Source organism: Tigriopus californicus, chromosome 2 (genome assembly GCF_007210705.1).
Source record: "Tigriopus californicus strain San Diego chromosome 2, Tcal_SD_v2.1, whole genome shotgun sequence".
Classification (NCBI taxonomy): Eukaryota; Metazoa; Arthropoda; class Copepoda; order Harpacticoida; family Harpacticidae; genus Tigriopus; species Tigriopus californicus.
The window spans coordinates 7,829,739-7,847,251 of NC_081441.1; the positions used below are offsets into that span (position 1 = coordinate 7,829,739).

General features: G+C 44.0%; 3 protein-coding genes across 3 annotated transcripts in view; all 3 read left to right on the forward strand.

Moving 5' to 3' along the window:
• The window catches only part of LOC131877165 (5'-3' exoribonuclease 1-like), a 5,329-nt gene extending 1,636 nt beyond the window's left edge, over positions 1-3,693 (forward strand). Inside the window, exons 4-10 of the mRNA XM_059222767.1 lie at positions 1-484; positions 552-650; positions 724-814; positions 889-1,001; positions 1,073-1,813; positions 1,904-2,101; positions 2,175-3,693. The exon at positions 1-484 is cut by the window's left edge and continues 631 nt beyond it. Of these exons, the coding sequence (XP_059078750.1) occupies positions 1-484; positions 552-650; positions 724-814; positions 889-1,001; positions 1,073-1,813; positions 1,904-2,101; positions 2,175-3,575 (3,127 nt within the window). The 3' untranslated portion in view covers positions 3,576-3,693. The remainder of the gene's footprint in view (positions 485-551; positions 651-723; positions 815-888; positions 1,002-1,072; positions 1,814-1,903; positions 2,102-2,174) is intronic.
• Positions 3,694-5,245: 1,552 nt separating this feature from the next.
• Positions 5,246-8,131, forward strand: LOC131877166 (pre-mRNA-processing factor 6-like). Its single transcript, XM_059222768.1, has 3 exons — positions 5,246-7,178; positions 7,259-7,528; positions 7,598-8,131. Exons 1-3 carry the CDS (start codon positions 5,306-5,308, stop codon positions 8,050-8,052), a joined length of 2,598 nt encoding a protein of 865 aa, XP_059078751.1. The 5' UTR covers positions 5,246-5,305; the 3' UTR covers positions 8,053-8,131.
• A 5,796-nt stretch (positions 8,132-13,927) lies between these two features.
• Positions 13,928-15,152, forward strand: LOC131877168 (histidine-rich glycoprotein-like). Its single transcript, XM_059222772.1, has 2 exons — positions 13,928-14,318; positions 14,416-15,152. The coding sequence occupies exons 1-2, from the start codon at positions 14,307-14,309 to the stop codon at positions 15,040-15,042; spliced, it is 639 nt and encodes a 212-aa protein (XP_059078755.1). The 5' UTR covers positions 13,928-14,306; the 3' UTR covers positions 15,043-15,152.
• Positions 15,153-17,513: the final 2,361 nt, after the last annotated feature.

Consider the following 17,513-nt stretch of genomic DNA (forward strand, 5'->3'; position numbering starts at 1 on the left):
ACCCAAAGCTGAGCCCACTCCGTCAAATAAGGACTCAGCCCTGGCCAAGCTTTTGAGCTCTGCGGCCGAGTTCATGGACGATGATGAATCGGATCCGGATTCCTCCGCATTGGCCAAGGACTCGACTGATGGCTTTGATCCTTCGGTTGAGAGCTCTGACTCTCGTGGTTCGGTGTATCACATGGAATTCCGTCAACACAAACGCGAGTATTACATTAGTAAGTTGGGCTACGCCAAAGTGGACGAGGACGTGCTCAAAGAGCAAGCCTTGTGTTACGTGAGAGCCATCCAATGGAACTTGCACTACTATTACGATGGGTGCATGTCGTGGTCGTGGTTTTATCCGCATCATTTCGCCCCCTGGATTACGGACATTCGTGATTTCTCTGACATGGAGATGAAGTTTGACATGAATAAGCCATTTCAACCGTTTGAGCAACTCATGGCCGTTCTACCGGCCGCCAGTAAGGAGCTCCTTCCTGAAGTGAGTTATATTTCCCCATTGGAGGTTGATGTATTTCTGTAATGTGAGATTATTTGCTCCGATTAAGGTGTTGCAAACCTTGATGATCAATCCCTCCTCGCCAATTGTCGATTACTTTCCTAAAGATTTTGAATGCGATCTCAACGGAAAACAGCAAGAGTGGGAGGTTTGTACGGATAATTTTCTATTGAAATGCCAATCCATCATTAATTTCATTGAATACCGCCACGATTTGCTAGGCTGTGGTTTTAATCCCATTCATCGATGAGAAACGACTCTTGAGTGCAATGGAACCTCTGATAAAATACCTCAAGCCTGATGAAGCTGCACGTAAGTTCTCATGAAAATTGCCCTTTCTAGTTCACTCATCGGGAGGTTTTAATGAGCCTTCCTTACTCCTCTAGGGAACTCCCATGGCCCAATCAATGTGTATCAATACACACCCAAGTCCTTAGGGGAGTACGAAGCTCCTGCTTTCTTTCCTAGGATCTCCATTAATTTTGCCAAGCGGACTGACGTTAGTGCTTAGTCAACATCGGGTTTTAATTCACCCTGCATGGCTTGGATGAACAATTCTGTTTCTTTTAGATCGATCGTCAAAACTGGCTAGTAGAGATCAGCAAGCTGAAAAAAGGCCTCATGGACGGTGTTCGCTTGGATGTATTCTTCCCCGGGTTCCCAACGCTCAAGCATTTGCCGCATAAGGCTGGATTAAAGTCCGCTGCAGTTCGAGTTTTTGAACAAGCCAGCCGTGGGGAGAACATGGTACTGACCCTCGACATTCATGACGAGAGGACGGCCATGGATGTGGCTGGACAGTTCTTGAACGAGGAGGTGTGGGTTGGATGGCCGCACATGACTGAAGCCAAGGTGTGCTCCGTGAGCGATGACAAGACGATTCATTTTGTCAAACCAAATGGACAGGTCTCGATGAAGCAAGCCAATGGAGAGTCGATAACCAAATTCACGCTGACAAAGAACACCCTTGCGGAGCGCTACAAGAGTCGATGGGGAATTGACATCAAGCAAACGAGAGTGGTGATAGAGGCGTTGCCCATGAATGGACGGAAGTATGTGTATGGCCGAGAGGGCAAGATCACGCTGGAAAAGCAATGGGCGCAATCACCTCAACCATTCGCTTTTCACACCGTCCTGAAGAATATTTTGGTCCATGATCCATCGTTCACTCAATATCGGACCCTCGAGGAACTCTTTCCCCCGCAATCGTCTGTGTTTATGTTGGGTCAACCCAAGTACGGATGTCTAGGATCGGTCCAAGAGGTGATATCCAACACTGGAAGAATCAGAGTCTGTTTCCGAGATCTGAAGGTTCGTTTTTGACTCAATGGCAAATATTTGAATCCAAACATATCTTTTTGAAATGGAATGAGAATAATACCTTGTTCAAATCCTTTTTAGGAACCCGATATGAGGCAAGTGTATGCAATGCAAAAATCAAACTCCCCCAAATATGCCAACGGCTATCGAACAGCCCAATTTGTTGGCTTGAATTCGCACATTTTGTCTCGAATCACGGGCACACTCTTCGTAATTAAGGGTCCCAGAGGTGCGGATCAGGACAGAGCCTCAAAACACAACATGGGCCTGTGTTTAAAGGTAAAAATATGTCTGAATGGGATCTGATCCTAACGAGATTCATCTAACGATCGTATGCTCTTTTGTATTAAAGTTCAACAAAAGAAATGAAGAAATTGGTGGCTATACCAAGCGAGACGACGAAAACAACTGGCTGTACTCGAGTAAGGTGGTCGATATCTTGCACGAGTACATCGAGAAGTTTCCCGAAGTGTTTGACTATCTGTTCTCAAAGACAAACTCGTCTAAAGACGTCCATCATGTGGACGATATCTTTGCCAGCAATCCGAATGTCGACCCTTTGGATCGGTTAAATGAACTCATCGTATGGCTAAAGGATTTACCGTCCGCTAGCGCACCGAGACAACCCTGCGGCACTTTGACGGTCGAAGAAGATATTGTTAAAAAGATTGAAGAGACCGTCGCTCAAGTGGTGGACTTGGAACCGATTGAAGAGGTCGTGGCCGCAGTGAAACCCGTTTCCATCTACAAGCCCAACTTATGCCAGGGAAATTCCCTTCCCGATAAGCGAGTCGTTTTCCGCCTGCTAGATCGTGTGGTGAATGTCCGCGAAGGCTTTTCCGTTCCTCTCGGACTTCGAGGAACAATTATTGGTATGCAAAATGTGGAGAGAGCTGCTGAGACTGTGCTCGATGTACTCTTTGACAAGTCGTTCCCCGGGGGCATGGCCATTCGGTCATCTCCAGGGCGGAGCTATCGGGTACCGGGTTCCTCGATCATTAATCTGACCTTCGGTGACCGAGATCAATCCGGAGTAGGAGGAGTCACTTCTCACACTAAAGCCCTTACTCACCCCGCCCCGGCCAAGAGACAAGATTGGCCGGTTCACGAATCGTACGGTGCTCCACCTCCGCCATCCCAACTGCCCAACCCAAATCTCTTGTTTCAATCGAAGAAGTCTGAAAAAGCTGCCCCAATTCCTCCAGCCGCATCCTCTCTCGACCAATTATGGATAGGAATGGCAAGTGGAGAGTCGCATCCCCTTCCTGTGATGCCCTTCCAACAACCTCCGCCCACTTACAACCCGTTCGAACAACTGAACCAACAAATTCAAGCCATGTCCGTCGGTAACGGACATGCCATTCCCCCGCCCCAATCCAACGCATCCCGCCACCCCCTCGGTTTCCATCAAGGGGATACGGCTCGGGGAGCGAGACCTCCTTTTCCGAAGATCGACGCACGTTTCGTCCCCACGCAAGTGCATCAACGACAGAAAGCCAAGGCACCGCGGGAGGTGGTCACTGTGCCTGTTGGTGAGACAGCCACGGTCCCAACCCCAATGAAGGTGGCCCCGAGGGTCGAGGAATGGGTGCAGGAGTCGGTGGCCAGCTCGGTTAACAGTAACAACAACGGTCAAGGTCGTGGACGTGGTCGAAGCGCCACGAGAGGAGGAGGCAGAGGTGGTCGAGGTGGAATCAACAGAGCTCAAAAGAGAGGCCGAATCGCGGCGAACTTCGGCCGTGGTCAAACCTAATCTATTGCTTACACATCGTTCAGGAAAAGTCACAAAAGGAACGCAGAAACTTTTGTTCAAATAATTCTGAACTCTCTTGACGAATAAAATACCTCCACTCGAATGCGAGTTTGGGAAAGAGGAGAACTCATTAAAGTGAGGACTTGATGTTGCATGCTTCTTCCACAGACTAATCGTTCTGCTTCGGATCAAGAGCAACGCTGAGTCTCTTCTTAAAACATGTTTATAAAATAAGAAAAAATAAGAATGTCCTTGCAATTACAGGCAAGCCGTTTTTATACCATTTGATTTTAAAGTGGCTCATTGCAAAGGTATATATTTTCCCTAAAATTTGTGAAGGGGAATGGGCGAATGTACGACCTAGAGCCCAAGTAAGAGAAGAAAAAGAAATCGTCGGAACAAGGTTCCGTGCGACATAGTTTGAGGCATTATGAATTTAATGAGCAACACAAAGTTTGACAAGTCAATGCTTAAAAAGTGGAAGTAGTTGACCCAAAGCAAGTTGAAGATTGAAGGTCATAGGTTTCTTTTTGTTGTTTTTGCTAGCTGTCATCACAACATAACACTTTGACCTCCTTGTTGTAACGTCGTTGGATACTAGTATATGATTAGACACTGATTGGTTAGAGGGGGAGGTATAATAGACTTTGAAAGTGTGGAGAGCGATAAGTAAAGGGGTAGATTAATGGTAATTGGTTATGGAAGACAATAATAAGATTACCTTTTTGGGGCAGGTTTTGGCCTCCAATTTTGCCAAGTTGGCCAGAGGCCTGTTTTTTTAAATCTCTTACCTCGGAGTCAGGAGCTTGGACGCTAACCGGTTGTACTTTTTCTTTGACTTTTCTTTTATGAAGAGAGGAAGCATTTTTTCGGAACACAGCTATAAATATGGACGTTAACAGAAAAGGGGTTAGAAAACCAAAATCATTTATGCTGAATTGGTGTCAATATTTGTCTTAGCGAGGGCGCCATCTATTAGTGGCCTTTTCAGAATCTGATTTGCAGCCACCATTGTGCATTGATATGCTTCCTATCATTTGATGCCATGAGTGGTGGAGTCCACTATTCGGACATTTAGGCAAGCGTTGGTACGAGTAAACAAACTTGCCTGCCGATGCCAGTGATGCACAATTGGCGTTTCAAACTGATTCTAAGGAAGCTGACCTTTCCTCATATAGCAATGTGAAAGAAGTGTCAGCTTCTTGTAAACGTGATTGAAGCCCAAAATATGCATCACTGACACTGGTACCAGCAAACAAACGAACCTGCCAGAGCTTGCCTAAACGTCCCCATAGGACCTCCACACATAAGTACAACCATTGGGTGGGTCACCCTGACTGACGTCATTGTCAATGTTTATTTTGATTCAACGTTGTTGGTTGGTTGAGCTGGCCGGACTTCGTCTCAGGATCTTGGTTCCATTCTCCTCATCCTGTGCGGGATTCCCGTCCCATCTTTGAACCTCGCATCTCGCTTTACCTCAAGGAGACACACGATCCAACCCATGTCGGGTCCAGGACATGGCGTGCCTTCGGCCGCTGAAGTCAATGCGGCTCACGCGGCCAAGAAGCACTTTGTGGNGAGTGGTGGAGTCCACTATTCGGACATTTAGGCAAGCGTTGGTACGAGTAAACAAACTTGCCTGCCGATGCCAGTGATGCACAATTGGCGTTTCACTATCTTTGAACCTCGCATCTCGCTTTACCTCAAGGAGACACACGATCCAACCCATGTCGGGTCCAGGACATGGCGTGCCTTCGGCCGCTGAAGTCAATGCGGCTCACGCGGCCAAGAAGCACTTTGTGGGCATGCCGGCGCCCTTGGGCTACGTAGCTGGCGTGGGACGGGGAGCCACGGGCTTCACCACGCGCTCCGATATCGGACCGGCGCGTGAAGCCTCAGATGTGAGCGATGACCGACACGCCCCACCGCCCAAGAAACCCCGCAAACACGACGACGACGAAGAGGTGGATCTGAACGAATCCAACTACGACGAGTTCGCCGGATATGGCGGGTCACTGGTGGGTAAAGCGCGGAATCGCAAGCAACGATTGGGCAATGCGCGCGAGAAGTACACGCCCATGACGGATGCCATGTTGGCCAAGAGCATGGGGGGACAGAGCGTGTCGGCCATTGATCCGAAATCCGGGCTGGCCTCGGCCTTACCCGGCACGGCCAGTGGGATGCTGACCCCCTCGGGCGATCTGGATTTGCGCAAGATTGGGCAAGCGCGGAATACCTTGATGGATCTGAAGTTGAAGCAAAGCTCAGATTCGGTGTCCGGGCAGACGGTCGTCGATCCCAAGGGTTACTTGACCGACCTTCAGTCCATGATCCCGACTTATGGTGGGGATATCAATGATGTGAAGAAAGCGCGATTGTTGCTCAAATCGATTCGCGAAACCAATCCCAATCACCCCCCGGCTTGGATCGCTTCGGCTCGTTTGGAAGAGGTCACGGGCAAAATTCAGGCCGCTCGCAATCTCATTATGAAAGGCACGGAGGTGTGTCCCAAATCCGAGGACGTCTGGTTGGAAGCGGCTAGGCTACAAACCCCTGAAATCGCCAAAGCTTGCGTGGCTCAAGCGGTGGCTGAGATCCCCATGGCCGTGCGACTTTGGATGAAAGCGGCTGATCTTGAGCAAGAAGACAAGTCCAAGAAGAAGGTGTTCCGCAAGGCCTTGGAGCGTATCCCTAATTCGGTCAAGTTGTGGAAGGCTGCTGTGGAATTGGAAAATCCAGAAGACGCTCGGATTCTGTTAGCGCGAGCCGTCGAGTGTTGTCCGGCCAGTACCGAACTTTGGATGGCCTTGGCACGGCTCGAGACGTATGAGAATGCCCGCAAAGTCTTGAACACGGCTCGGGAACACAATCCCACCGATCGGACCATCTGGATTTCCGCTGCTAAGCTAGAGGAAGCTAATGGCAACGACAAGATGGTCCAAAAGATCGTGGACCGAGCCATTGCCGCCCTTTCCGCCAGTGGAGTTGAGATTAACAAGGAATTCTGGATGAAAGATGCCATGGACTCCGAGAAAGGTGGTTCCATCATGACTTGCCAAGCTATCATCAAAGCCGTGATCGGAGTTGGAGTCGACGAAGAAGATCGAAAGGAGACCTGGCTGGAGGATGCTGAATCTTGTATCAATCAACAGGCTAACGAGTGCGCTCGAGCGATTTTCGCTCACGCCCTTTCCGTGTTCCCCAAGAAGAAATCCATTTGGCTTCGAGCGGCTTATTTCGAAAAATCCCACGGGACCCGCGAGTCTTTGGAATCTCTGCTCCAACAAGCCGTTCAGCATTGTCCACAAGCCGAAGTTTTGTGGCTGATGGGCGCCAAATCCAAGTGGTTGGCCAATGATGTACCCGCTGCTCGTAGTATTCTATCCTTGGCTTTCCAGGCCAATCCCAACTCCGAGGAAATCTGGTTGGCTGCCGTGAAATTGGAGAGCGAAAACAACGAATATGACAGGGCGAGAAAGTTGTTGACCCGCGCCCGAGATAGCAAAAAAGGTGCCCCCACCGCTCGAGTATATATGAAGAGTGCTAAATTAGAGTGGGAGCTAGATGCTCTCAAGACAGCATTGAAACTCGTTGAAGAGGGTAAGTGTAACGCCAATCACCATCGATGAATCCCAAGGTAGAATGTGTGAGGATCTTGATTGCTTTATGTTTCCATTTAGGTCTTGAGAAATACGACGATTTTGACAAGTTGTGGATGATGAAGGCTCAGATATTGCAGGCCCTGAAGAAAATTGAAGCTGCCCGTGACACGTTCGGTGTTGCTGTGAAGCGATGTCCTCAATCTGTCCCTCTGTGGAGATTAGCCGCCAGATTGGAGCTCGATCAGAATAACACCACCAAGGCTAGGTCGATCATAGAAAAAGCCAGACTCAGAAATTCAAGGAATCCGGAGTTGTGGTTGGAGGCAGTGCGAATCGAGCGCGAGAAAGGTAAATTTGATAAACAGTCAAAGTTTATTATCTGAACGTATGCTCATAGTGTGTTTCAATGTTTTACAGGCACCAAAGAGCAGGCATTGGCATTGATGGCCCGAGCACTTCAAGAATGTCCCACGTCCGGTATTTTATGGGCCGAGGCCATTTTCATGGAAAACAAGCCACAACGCAAATCGAAGAGCGTGGAGGCCTTGAAAAAATGTGAGCATGACCCAAATGTCCTTTTGGCCGTGGCACGGCTTTTTTGGAGCGAGAGGAAAGTCGAAAAGTGTCGCGATTGGATGACGAGAACAGTCAAATTGGAACCAGATCTCGGTGACTCGTGGGTCAACTATTACAAATTTGAACTCCTCCACGGAACACTGGACCAACAAGAAGATATCAAAAAACGATGTATTGCCTCGGAGCCCAAGCACGGCGAGTTATGGTGTAAATACTCCAAGGACATTCGATATTGGAAGGAGAGTATAGAATTTTTCCTACTCATGGCCGCCAAGGACCTCAAACCACCCCAATGAAGCATATGTGAAAGACACGCACGCTATTCTATAATTCATTATGGTTAATAATCAATAAAATTACCAAAAACTCACTTAAGGTACCAGAGTACGTTCGAAAGGTGTCTGATACTGTACGTTTTCAAAAGCATTCATGAGTTTTGTCCTAACCCAGGATTTAGGGTCATTTCTAGCGCCCGTAGAGGCTTAATGTGCGTTTTGAGAGCACCTTCAATCCCTCGAGAATCCAGGCTAGTGAAAACAATGAAGTTCACTTCTCTTCTTTCTTGTGCTCCTTCATTGTTCAATTTGCTGTCTTCAATTATTCGTAGGGCGTATGTAGACGTTGATCCAGTAGCAGGATTTAAGTCAGACTTGGACAAGTTTTTGACTAAAATTCCGGATCAACCTTTTATTGAAGGGTTAGCCAGAGCAGCCAACTCTAATTCGTTGGTCGATCAAATAATATATATACAAATAAAATTTAAGTAAAATGAATATATTTCTCGTCTTGAACTGCTGGGATTCCAATCCCAGTAGCGGTAATGAAGTCCGCAAAAAAAAAGTTTTATGGCTTCCTGGTGAAACAACGAACAGTTTTGTTTCAGGGTCTGCCAAAAAATCTAGTCCACTTTTGAGACTGCTAGCTTTTTTATTAGTGCAACGAGATGACGGCAGTTGACGCTGTAAGACAGAGCAGGGCCTGCCATTTTTATTTTTTTACATTTCTTTGCAAATGTTGCAAGTAATAACCAATAATTTCTATGCTCAGACCGAGTGGACTCTGGTGACCAAATATCAATCCCGTATAATTGTATGTTTATCTGATTTAAAGATGAAATGTTCAGCTTTCAACTGACCAATATTGTGACCGAGGTAAGTGTTTTGTTCTAAATTGTGACAAAATGTGGCAATGTAAGAGGCTACTTTAGACTTAAGATTGCATCTAATATCAAATGCATAATCAAGTACTGAGAAATTCAGCGATGTTCCTTTCGTTCATCAAAAAGCGAAATAACCAAACGAGTCTGAAATGGCTGGCATTGTAAGTTCGATAAAAACTGAAAACAATAGAATACGTAAACGTCCGCCTTGGTGAGGATGACATGTTCGCATGACAGGGCAAATCGCGCTTGTGAATTGAATAATGTCCCCTTTTGATGAGAGGCGCTTTAACCGTGAAGAAACAATCATGGTCAAATTTGTATGCTAAAAGGGTCGTTAGTGTTTGGTTACTTAGAATATGGCTCCTCGTATGAGAAAATGTTTGGTCGCATAATATTTTCGATTCACTCAAGTTATTAAGTAATTCATTTTCGCCCTCGAACATTACGGACTTGAAAGCACTATTACAAGAGCAAGCATTAGCAAAATATGTCTTTATCTATAATTTTGCATTTATTTCCACACATATATTTTGAGCTCTGGGCCCTATTTATCATTTGATTTCCACTGAAGTCCGGCTAGGATCTGATGGAGTCTTACGTGTAAAGATACTTTCCCATAACGCAATTACGTCCGAGGTAACCATGGATGGCACCCCTCAAAATGAAATTGGACTTTGAAAATTAGGATCTTATGGTTTCAAGGTGAAAAAGAAATCACGATAATCTGGCCGTGATGGCGCTTTTTAATGGTGCTATTGTCCCGCCATCTAAGAATCAAGATCTGAGTTACAGAAAGTACGAAATGGTGATAACTTTGGAAATTGATGACGCCAATTTAAGACCACCTATTACTTCAAGCCTCAAGATACAATATCAGGGCATCGAAAACAAATACTAAGTGGATAGGGAAAGTAAAGTCATTTGCCCCCTCGAGGAGCACGCCAATTTGGCATTCAGTGCCTGCTTTCAAATGCAAAGTCAACACAGTAAAAGTCGGATATAAGAGCAGCTTTGGGGCCGTGAATTTCTGCTCTTATATCCGATGTGCTCTTATATCCGATGCTCCAGTTTCACGGCTCCAGAGGCAAAACTGATGACAGAAAACATATTTTGAAGCTATAATTTGATGTAGTTTTACGGTCCAAACAAAATGCAACCATAAAAATCGAGAAAAATGAAACAAAATGCAAGGAGGGCAGTGTGTTGGCTGTATGTTTACGCACCAAATACGTTGTTAATTTGACACAGAATTACATACTGGCTATGAAGTTTGGAAAAAAACAAGAGTTTTCCAAAGCAAGCACGTTTGACTCCTAACTTTGTGGCAGCTTCGGTCAGGCTTATCTTGGACAACTTGTCAAAATCGACAGGGAGCATTTGCTTCTCCTTGATGAAAAAAATGGTTCTCTTGGTAGAAGCCATTATGTATGATTGTTTTTATGAGAAAGTGGCTGAAAACTTGCTTTTATAAAATAGCTTGACCAGTTTCCATCGAAAACTTCATTGTGGAGCGCAGGAAAAAAAATTATTTTGCCGCCTTCATTCTGCTCTTATATCCGATTTGGGCAAAAAAATTGTGCTTTTATATCCGATGCTAATTTACTATACTTCACCATACAATTTGATTCGGGGATTCATAAACCTGCTCTCATATCCGATTTGCTCTTTTATCCCATTTTTACTACATTGGCATCTTGAAAGATGTGGATGAATCTCCACAACAACAACCTCACGTTAGTAACAGAACATTACAAACCATTTTGGGGTAATCTTGTCCATTTCTAGTTGACAGGAAAATGGAGAACAATTTCTTCTCCATTGGAATTTTTCTGATTAGAAATTGCGCCACATGACCACGCCAAAAGCATCGAGAGATAGGTGATACCCAAATTTTCATACCATCATTAGAAAGAAGTAGTCTAATATCAAATTAAGAAAAAACTGGAGCAATGAAATGGTCGTCTCTTTCAAACATTGTAATGATCTTATGGTTACTTTCAAGCACTATGACATCCAGGCCTCAGTTGGATTTGATTTTCCTCTGAATTTAGAAAAAATCCGAACAGAGGGAAGGTCACATATCTTATCGAATAAAGTAAATTGGTCAAGGGGTTCGTTAGCAATTAATTTGGGTTATGATTGACCTCTCCCACTTAATGGTACACAGGGACCTTCCCAAAAATATTTATTCAATTTTAAGACAATACGCCCAAAGCCCCAAATAGAAAATGCGAACAAAAGACGAATCGCCTATAATGATACCTATGTGTTTTAAAGTCCAATCTCCACTTGTATGAAAAAGACATGATAACTTCAACAATTAGTTCCCTAATTTCAAAATGTGCTCCCAAACATGATTAAAACTTTGAATACTAGGTTCCCTTTAAGCTAAAACAAGATGAAAGGTATATTGATAAGCAATGTCAACCGTGGAATGTGAAATGTTGTGTTGTTCTCTTATCAAGAGAACAACACAACAATCTTATCATCTTTGTTCTAGTCATCCTTCGCAGTTTTCTGCTTCGCTTTTTGCCCCATCATTCAAGGACATGTTGGGGTGAAAAGCGAGCCAATCATAGGTTACCACTCCCAAAGCCATAAACCGTACAAATTGCCAACAACCTGATCAATCTCAACTCTCTGTTCCATGAGCCTCTCAAATATTGGTTAACTCCGTTAGTAAACTTTTTGAACTTTGAGAATGATTATGACGGGATGACAACAGTTTGAATTTAGAGTCCAACATCAACGACAAACACGCCCAGCCAGATGTTACTTGGTCTCCAGCAAGCCTCATAGACACAAGCTCATTTGGTGAACGTAGACTTGACCACAACTCCCAGATTGGATGGTTTTAGGCTAGGTAGTGTTGTGATATCGTTCTTGGCGTCGGTGGTGATCTTTCCACGTCAAGTTGTTGTTTCAGACTCTCAAGTCCGCAACAGATCAATGAGAATTGAGAAACCGCTGGAAGACCTTGAGAAACGAAACCGACTCATTTCAATACCATGGATTATTACAGTATCAGGCTGGAGAAAAGTAGTGTCTAGCTGGGCGGAATAAAGTCCTTGTTTTACGTGCTGAGAGGTCAGATCACGAATCACTTTTCAGTTCGTATCTGCCATCTTTAAGTTATAAGTGTTATCAAGTTCGTGAGAATTTGGGAAACAAAATCGTTGCGAAGTCTTCGTCGTCATCGAGCGTGAGTGCGATGTTTTTGGCGTCAGAATGGTCTCGCTATTTCAATGACTTCATCATCATAATGACAACTAGATAGAGGAATTCGTGACTTTACTAATTCGTATCCTGTTGGTTGCTGGAAAAGGATCTCTGTTGCAGTACATAGTAATTTAGATGGAGTAATGTCATTCCACCACCACCACCACCACCACCACCATCATCATCCCTACAAAGCAGGGCCGAACTCAGTCTAGCAGGAGTGTATGACAGATAGATAGTAGTAGATAGTACGAATTTTGTGAGCCAGCACCCAAATCATATTGAGGGAGTCCTTTTTCTCCCGCCCCAAAAATGATCACGAGAGCCATCGTTTCGGTGATGCTGCTACTTAACCTTCTGCAATGGTTGTCGTGGCATTCATTAACATTTCGATTCAGCTTATTTAGCACAGAGGACATAATCCAATTACTTATTGCCCGACAAATACAGCAGCTCTCAAAATGAGATCTTTGTCAGGCCGAGTGCACGACATATGACAATGAGCATTGAACATCAGGCCCCCACCCATCTTCTATGAACTCAACCGAAATTTAATGGATCTGGAAATGCCATTCCAAAGCTGAAGCCACTTGGACACAGATTGCAATAACAAAAGATTTCAACGCGAGACAAAGGCCAACTATGTATTTGAAATGCAATTGAATGATCTATTATTGATAGGGGTCATTGAACTTGAAGAACCCTTAGCTTAAAGCCCTGGCAAAGTTGTGGCTGTGCCCTTCATGCCACCAACCTGTGTTTAATTTTGCAAAACGAGTAGTTTTGGCCAACCAAATGCCTATCATTCACAAAAAGGAATGCACCTTGGATTTTAGCGAGTAAGGTTCAGATGGTGGAAGTGTGTTTGTCAAGCCTTGAAATGAATAGTCGGTTAATTACTACAACTAGGGCCATGAACATAAATATTTTAGTCCAACGCTATTTTTCATTCTATGGCAGTAACGTGGAACGTAATGGTTTTGTTATTTACTCACATGTTCTTTGTCGAAGAGTGCGCTAATTATTGTTCTAAAAGTAGTGATATTTTTGTAAAGAAGGATAAAGTTGACAGTAGATTAGGGTGTCTGATTGTTTGGAAATAGGTGGGAGGTTTAACATATGTTTCAAGTTATCATGATGAGGTGTGACCAAATTTCGACTTATTGGATGGAAATTGTAATTAGACGCCTGTCCAAAGAATTACAAGGAAAAATACTACCGGCCAAAGGGAGCTTACGAGACCCTAACATCAAAAGTCATTGGCTTGCCTTGAAAAATTTAGCCCAAGAAAAGATTCTTTTTCAATTAAATGTTTCTCTAGATTGGAAAAAGTCTGGTTTCCGGGGTACTCAGAATTCATGGTTGGGTCATAAACCCCAAGTATCAGGGTCGTAAATTAATCTGGCCACTACTACTTGACATTCAGACCAAACCAACTCAAAAACTTCCCCCATCAACAAAGACATCATTTTTAAAACAACATCAACACAAAACGGACAGATCAGAAGCGTAGTATTTATAGTGGATAATTATCCAATTTTTTTGTCGTTGTCGACATTTACTCCTTATGTCTCTAGTCCATCGAGTCAGGTTGATGTGATCTGATTGAATGACAGATTGATGGAATTGTGCCCTTATTGGATGGCCAAGCCTTCAAACTGCATGTTGTTTCGTTCCAACGCAGAGGAAACTGAGAGAGAAATTGTCGGAAGTGCCACACATGGTACATTAGTACCTTGAAAATTCTCCGATATTGTGGACTCGAATTGCCAGGTCTGTGTAAAGAGTAAACGATATGTCGTCTGGAGATGCCATCCCATCATTTCCTCTGAGCTCCTTGCTTTGGTTGTACGCAATACAGTCTGCGTAAGTTCGATGTGTACATACGTAGTTTCGAGCAATGTGGTATTGGCTTGGTGGTGTGTCATTTGGTTAAGGGCGGAAAAGTCAGTCAGATCGTCGATCGAAGATACGCGAGAAAATTGTCGGGACACACAACACAACAACACATCATATTTACTAGCCTATATCTTGGTTTTGGGAGCGCGTGGTCCAACCAGGAAGAGTTTAAAAGAGCTTCAGAATCTTATAAGAAGTGGAAAATCCAAAACAGAAGCATCAGTTTTCCCAATATCTTCTGTGAGATAACAACCAACTCCTCTTATAACAATGTTGTCTAAAGTGAGTGTTTCGGTAGTAATGTGCTAAACATGCTTAGTAAAGTATTAGACTTGGGAGTCTGGATTTGTAAGCCTCGCTTTGTTTTCTCTTGTTCCAGTTCTTTGTTCCGGTTACTCTCGTGCTCTCTGGTGCCGTGCTGACTTTGGGCAGGCCCGACTTCTTCGAAGATGCTCATGGCACTGATTTTCATAATTTCAAGAAACCGCTCCTCCATGGAAACGACCATCAACATCATCGAGATGAGGAGTATCATCACGCTGGACACGCTGACTTCCACGAAAAGCCCCACATTCCCCATGACGTCTACAAAACCGTTCACGGGCATGGTGATCATCACAGTGACCATTCTAATGACTACCATCATGAACCGAACCACTATGAGCACAGTCACCACGATGTGTACAACACCGTTCATGGTCATGGAGAAAGTCATGGACACGGACACGGCTATGGACATGGGCACAGCCATGGGCACGGCCATGGGCACGGCCATGAACACGGTTATGGGCATGGTCATGGTCATGGACATGGTCATGGCCATAAATACGGCCATCATGAGCACCACCCAACCTACTTGCACGTGACCTATGGCGGGCACAACCCTTATCATGGACATAAGCATGTGAGCTACGGCTACGGACATGTTCCCCATGGCAATGGACATTTAGGTAGCAACTTTGGTCCATCTGGTTTTGGAAGTGGATCCCTCGGTGCCTTCGACTAAAGAGTGAGGAACCATTCAGCCAGTTCTTTTTCTTCAAGTCCGACGACAGTTTTCAATGAACGCTTGAGGCGTACACATATTTAAGAAAAATAAATTGCTGTGCAATAACATTGCAGGTCTAAAGCTTTTTTGGTAGCAGTAGCATTACTTATATGAAAAATATTGTGGAAAGATGTCTTTGGCTTAACAAAACTCTTCAGTACATTTTAGCATGGATTTCTAGACACTGTATGTCGGACGATCGTAGCAATATCATTATAAAAATGAAAATTAATGTGGAAAGATGGCCTTGCCTGACAAACCTATTCAGCCCATAATGGTCTATAAAACCAGTTGGACTCAGAAGTGTAGCTTTTGAACGCATGAACTGATGTTCAAACGCATTGGTAAAGCAAGCACGGAGTTGTTGAAGCTGGAAGTAAACCTTTTTGCTTGAAAGATCAGTTTGGCAAAGATCTTGTTCACAGGGTATAGAAGCAACAACTCAAGTGTTCTAATGATGCTTCTATTGAGACTGGCGAGGTTAGTCAAATTGGGCAATCAGATTATGTTGCAGTTACATATCAGGATGTTTTAGAGGCCATCAGGGACTTGAGGCTTTCAAGTTCTCGCGGTCCCGATGGCGTGACATCTCAGTTCCTGAAGATGCTCACAGGTGCTTGTTACTGTTTTCCCGTATCTTGGATCAAGGTAAGTTTTCATCCTCTCAATCTCTGAAGGTAGCTCATGGTGATCCATCCTCATTTCTCCTAGTAAGCATGGGTTCCGAGCCAGGAAAAGGGCCACAATGTGGAGGTTGTTGAGACAGGTTTGGAGCTGACCTTCTCCGTGACTTTGCTAAAAGATCCTGCCTCAACAACCTCGACATTGTGGCACAAGAGGTCCTGTGGTTTTTGGCCAAGATGGACACATTCATGACCGGTTTACTTGTGATCATTTACCTCACATTTCGAGCCAGGTGATTGATTCTCATGGTTTTACTCCTTGGTCATCCTCTTTATGACTCCTCCTCCTGATGCGTCAAATAATTTATTGGTCTTGTAGATCATCATCCGACTGCAGTTGAGGGATCTTGAAAAGCATTTCGGTATGAAGCCGCTCCCTTTTGTGTTCTATAATCGCCATCGGGTGTCCTCTTTTTCAGCACAGATTATTTGCTTTGCTTCCTTTTGAGCTTATTTTTGTTTTTCTCGATTGCAACACATTGAAGTTTATGGTTCCCAATTAAAAAATCGCAATGGATACTAATAAATGCGCATTTTAAGGCCTCAAACAATGTGTAACGTTTGATATGAACGCCCCTGTAGAACAATGCTAACTTTGTACAAGTCGATTGTTCAGACATAGCTTGAATAGTCCTTTTCATTCTCCTCTCCCTCCTCTCGTTGCTGACAAAGAAACGGAGATGTACAAGAATGACTTTAGCAATGTATTTTTCACTGAACAAGTTATTATTGAGCTATTTAAACAGCATAAATTCATCACCAACCCTTTCGAGAGACCATTCAAATCCTATAAGGGTTTAATTACAAACAGTTTTCACATTCAAATAGGGATAAACAGAAAGCTTTCAGCATCCCAACGGCTTTCCATCATCGTCTTTTTCGATTACATTGTGCTAAAAAAGCTAATGGCCAATTTAGAAAAAGTGATGTTTTTAGGGTTAGTCGCCAAAAAGTTGTGAAACTGTACTTTTCCTAGTACTATTTTGTTGGAAACAGTGATTGAAAGTGTTGACGCGTCATCATTCAGTTTATAACCTCTTGTAAAATGATTATTTACACGTCATAATTGTTCAGAGTTTTATCCCTAGTGGATTTGAAAGGTCTATCTAAACAGTTGGTGGCTTAGTAGTCGTGTCGCAATACTTAAGCGATAAATCATTCATTGAATAATCTCTTCGTAAAGTCTGGCATCTTAGGGCGTATTCTGTTTTTTTTACGTTTGTTTGTCCGCACCTAGACGAAGCAGAGGGCGCTTCCTCCGCTCAATGAAAAGGACTATACATTGCCTATTTGGGTTCCAAAAGTTCAGAAAATTTGCAAAAGGTCAAACTGATCCAGATATGTTTTTTTAAGGTAAAAATGAGAGCTTATTTTTACTTCTAATCAGACAATGACCCCTTGGCATAACCTTTGCCCTCTAATCACTTGATCAATGTAACTATTTTTTCCTTACACGTGTGTTTCTATAGACTTTAACTCAGAACGACATTTGTTCACGGAGATAAAAAAAAATCTCTGATATTTGTTGAATACATCATCAAAAAGATTAAGAAGCAAAATTTGTGCAACCTTTTCCAATTGTGCTTTGGATTTAGACGAGTGAAGATACATGGACTACAATATCAATCTGAGATTGAAAAAGATGATACTAAGGGTGGCTTTACCCTAGGGTGGAAAACCAAGATTGAATTCGGTTTGAGGATGGAAGTAGGACTAGTGCTGGGGTGAGTCTTTCGCAGTCTCAGT